The sequence below is a fragment of the Triticum urartu genome, chromosome 2, assembly GCF_003073215.2.
Source record: "Triticum urartu cultivar G1812 chromosome 2, Tu2.1, whole genome shotgun sequence".
Lineage (NCBI taxonomy): Eukaryota > Viridiplantae > Streptophyta > Magnoliopsida > Poales > Poaceae > Triticum > Triticum urartu.
Window position 1 is genome coordinate 697,147,617 of NC_053023.1, and position 3,566 is coordinate 697,151,182.

At 51.3% G+C, this 3,566-nt stretch overlaps 1 protein-coding gene across 1 annotated transcript; it reads left to right on the plus strand.

The window, feature by feature from the left end:
• Positions 1–287: 287 nt before the first annotated feature.
• LOC125539841 (anthocyanidin reductase ((2S)-flavan-3-ol-forming)-like) lies at positions 288–2,186 on the plus strand. The gene is made up of 5 exons (XM_048703356.1): positions 288–615; positions 705–871; positions 993–1,193; positions 1,314–1,690; positions 1,777–2,186. The coding sequence occupies exons 1-5, from the start codon at positions 387–389 to the stop codon at positions 1,922–1,924; spliced, it is 1,122 nt and encodes a 373-aa protein (XP_048559313.1). The 5' UTR covers positions 288–386; the 3' UTR covers positions 1,925–2,186.
• Positions 2,187–3,566: the final 1,380 nt, after the last annotated feature.

Genomic DNA, 3,566 nt, shown 5'->3' on the forward strand with positions numbered 1-3,566 from the left:
TGTATAAAAATGTTCCACATGTATATAAAAATGTACAATGTGTTTTGAGAAAAGTAGACATGTGTTGAAGAAAACTAGGTAAAAGGAACAAAAGAAAAAGAAAAAGGAAACGGTTGAGAAGGATCGATCATTGACCTCTCGATTCTTCCCCAACGCCAACAGAGAAGGAATGTGGTTTCTCCTCCTCATTCCGTTAGCTCTGGTCATCACGACCTGCGTGGCCAATTCGCTTTTGATCGGCAGCGCCTCATGTAGACTTTGGAGATACTATAAGAGAAAACCGTATGGTCGTCTTCGGCATTCTTTTGTTGCTGCCACCGCACCGCTGGTCATCGATCACGACTTGCGTGGCGACCAAAGCAGCAGCCACCAACATCTGTGCATAAATGCACGCACGTCCGTACTTGAGTTGCCTCTCAGCAGCCAGAGAAACAGAGCCCTGTGCTAGAGCTATTGCCAGGAGAAGAGAGCTCAGCTCGGTAGTGATCATCGGCGATATGGCGACGAGGAGGAAGACGGCGTGCGTCACCGGCGGCAGCGGGTACATCGCGTCGGCGCTGGTGAAGATGCTGCTGGAGAAGGGATACGCCGTCAAGACCACCGTCAGAAACCCCGGTAATTTGATTACGTCTTTGTTTGCCTCCGGTTAAGAATGAGGGGTTTGCTCTCTGAATGAACCCGACCATGGCGTTTTGGGTTGGCAGATGACGCGGAGAAGAACGCGCATCTCAAGGCCTTGGCAGCGCTCGGCTCCTTGGAGGTCTTCCGCGCCGATCTGAACGAGGAGGGCAGCTTCGACCACGCCGTCGCCGGCTGCGACTACGCCTTCCTCGTCGCCGCTCCGGTGAGCCTCATGCCAGAGAACCCTGAGGTGAGCGACAACCACCAAACTCACACACTCTTCCGGCTGTCATCACTGACTCACTCTCTGATCCCTGAAACTATCAACTGTCCAAATCGCGCACTGCCTCTAATTCAACTGGCGATCGCAGAAAGACGTGATCGAGCCGGCCGTCCACGGGACCCTGAACGTGATGAGGTCGTGCGTGAGAGCGGGGACGGTGAAGCGAGTGGTCCTCACATCGTCGGTGGCGGCGGTGTCCAGCCGGCCGCTGGAAGGCGACGGCCATGTCCTTGACGAGGAATCCTGGTCCGACGTGGAGTTCCTCAGATCAACAAAGACCGGTCCCTGGGTACACACACACACACACACACACACACACACACACACACACACACATATATATGCACTCTCGATCTGTTGAATCATTTCACTGAGAGATGAGACGGTGATGCATGCTCGCGTCGCGCAGGCGTACTCCGTCTCGAAGGTGCTTGTGGAGAAGGCGGCGATGGCGTTCGCGGAGGACAAGGGCATCAGCCTGGTCACCGTGTGCCCGGCCGTCACGGTGGGCGAGGCGCCGGCGGCGAACGACCTCACCAGCGTCAGCATCATCCTCTCCCTGCTGTCCGGGGATGATGCGTATGCCGGCGCCCTGGAGCACATCGAGAGGGCGACGGGCTCGATCCCGATTCTGCACATCGAGGACCTCTGCCGAGCGGAGATGTTCGTGGCCGAGGAGGAGGCCGCGTCGGGGCGGTACATCGTCTGCGGCCTCAACCCCACCGCCGTCGAGATTGCCCGCTTCTTGGCTGCCAACTACCCGCAGTACAAGGTCAATACAGATAGGTACGAATGGCGAGTTTGTTCTGAAGCTCGTCAATTGCCATTGCCAATGTATACGTAAGTGTTTTGTTTTGATTGCTTATCTTCAGGTTCAGAGATCTCCCTGAGAAGCCGAGAGTCTGCATTTCGTCGGCGAAGCTCGTCAAGGAAGGGTTTGAGTACAAGTACAAGAACCTGGACGGAATATATGGCAGCGTCGTCGAGTATGGAAGGGCCTTGGGAATCCTTCCCTACTAAGAAGTATGATCGATCTTAGAATCAGACGATGCGCTTGGAAGCAAAATAAGCCTTTTAGTCTCCTGAAGAACACAAATGATGAAATGTGGGTGTTCAGTTCATATGAAAAATGTATTATAAAATGTACTGTAGTACTTGTATGGAAAGTGATAGTTGTGTCTGATGAGAGCATGCTCAGTCATGGTGAAAAAAGCCATAGTCGTGCACGTAGATAAACCGCCATTAAAATCTCCCCCAACGCAGAAGAAGCCTTCTTGTTTTCCTCCTTTTCTCTCTCTCTCTCTCTCTCTCTCTTGATTTTTGAATTACTTTTTCCTCACCAGCTGACATACTTTAGTGGCCAAAATCACTGTTTCAATCTCGTGGCCAAAGATTAGCATATGATTTGACCCATGTTTAAAAGTATAGCACGATCTGACCCTTTAGTGTACCGCCCTACACAGCAACGATAGGGCTACCCGGACTAACGTCGGGGTCTACCATCTGGGCTATCGCCGGGGTCAACGGTGATAAATCCCAGTCAACGCTTACTAACCATGCCGACATGGCAGATGGCAAAATGGCTACTGCTAAATGTGGTTGTGGTAGACCAGTTACCATATCGTCAGGGTCTTTGCTGGTATACCCCTCAAAGGGTAAAGGCGCGTTGGAGTTATGGGGTGGGTCACACACCCACGTGCTGCACCCTAGTCGAACAGGACGAACAGAGGAGGCTCCTCTCTCCTCTTCTTTAATCCCCCTCAGACCCCTGCTTCAAACAATTCATCTTTTTTGTGAGTCTTGCCTCCCATGCCTAAGTAAAGTAAATCTCCTCAAAAAAAAATTGGTCGATTCTTCCTATTTTGTGTGCATTTTTTAGCAATATGTGATACCCTAATTATTGGTGAATATTGTTATTTCAGTCATGGTGAAAAAAGCCGTAATCATGCACACATAGATAAACCGCCAATAAAATCCCCCACAATGCACAAGAAGGCTTCTTGTTTTCCTCTCTTTCCCTCTCTTGAATTGCTTTTCTCTCACCTTTAGTGGCCAAAATCACTGTTTCAACCTCGTGACCAAAGATTAGCATATGATTTGACCCCTATTTGAAAGTATAGCACGATCTGACCCTCCGGTCTACCGCCCTACACGACAATGGTAGGCTACACGGGCTATCGCCGGGGTCAACGGTGATAAATCCCAGTCAATGCTTGCTGACCATGCCAGCATGGCAAATGGTAAAATGGCTACCGCTAAATGTGGCGGTGGTAGACCATTTACCCTACCGTCAGGGTCTTGGCGGTATACCCCTCAAAGGGTAAAGGCACGTTGGAGTCATGCGGTGGGTCACCCACCCACGTGCTGCACCCTAGTCGAATAGGACGAACAGAGGAGGCTCCTCTCTCCTCTTCTTTAGGGCCAGTTTGGTTGGCGTCCACACCGCTAAGTGCCTGGCATGGATGGTGCCTGGAGTTAGCCTCGTAGTTGTTTGGTTTGTGTCGTGAGAAAAAATGCTTTCTTGGCCTGGCTACCCCTCCCTTGTGATTAGCCTGGTGAAGTAAATGAAATAGGATCCTTAGCCAAGGCAAAGTTATTAGCCTGGCCGAGGCAAGTGGAACTGGACGCCTGGACGGCTGCCTGACATGCAAATTTGTGATTC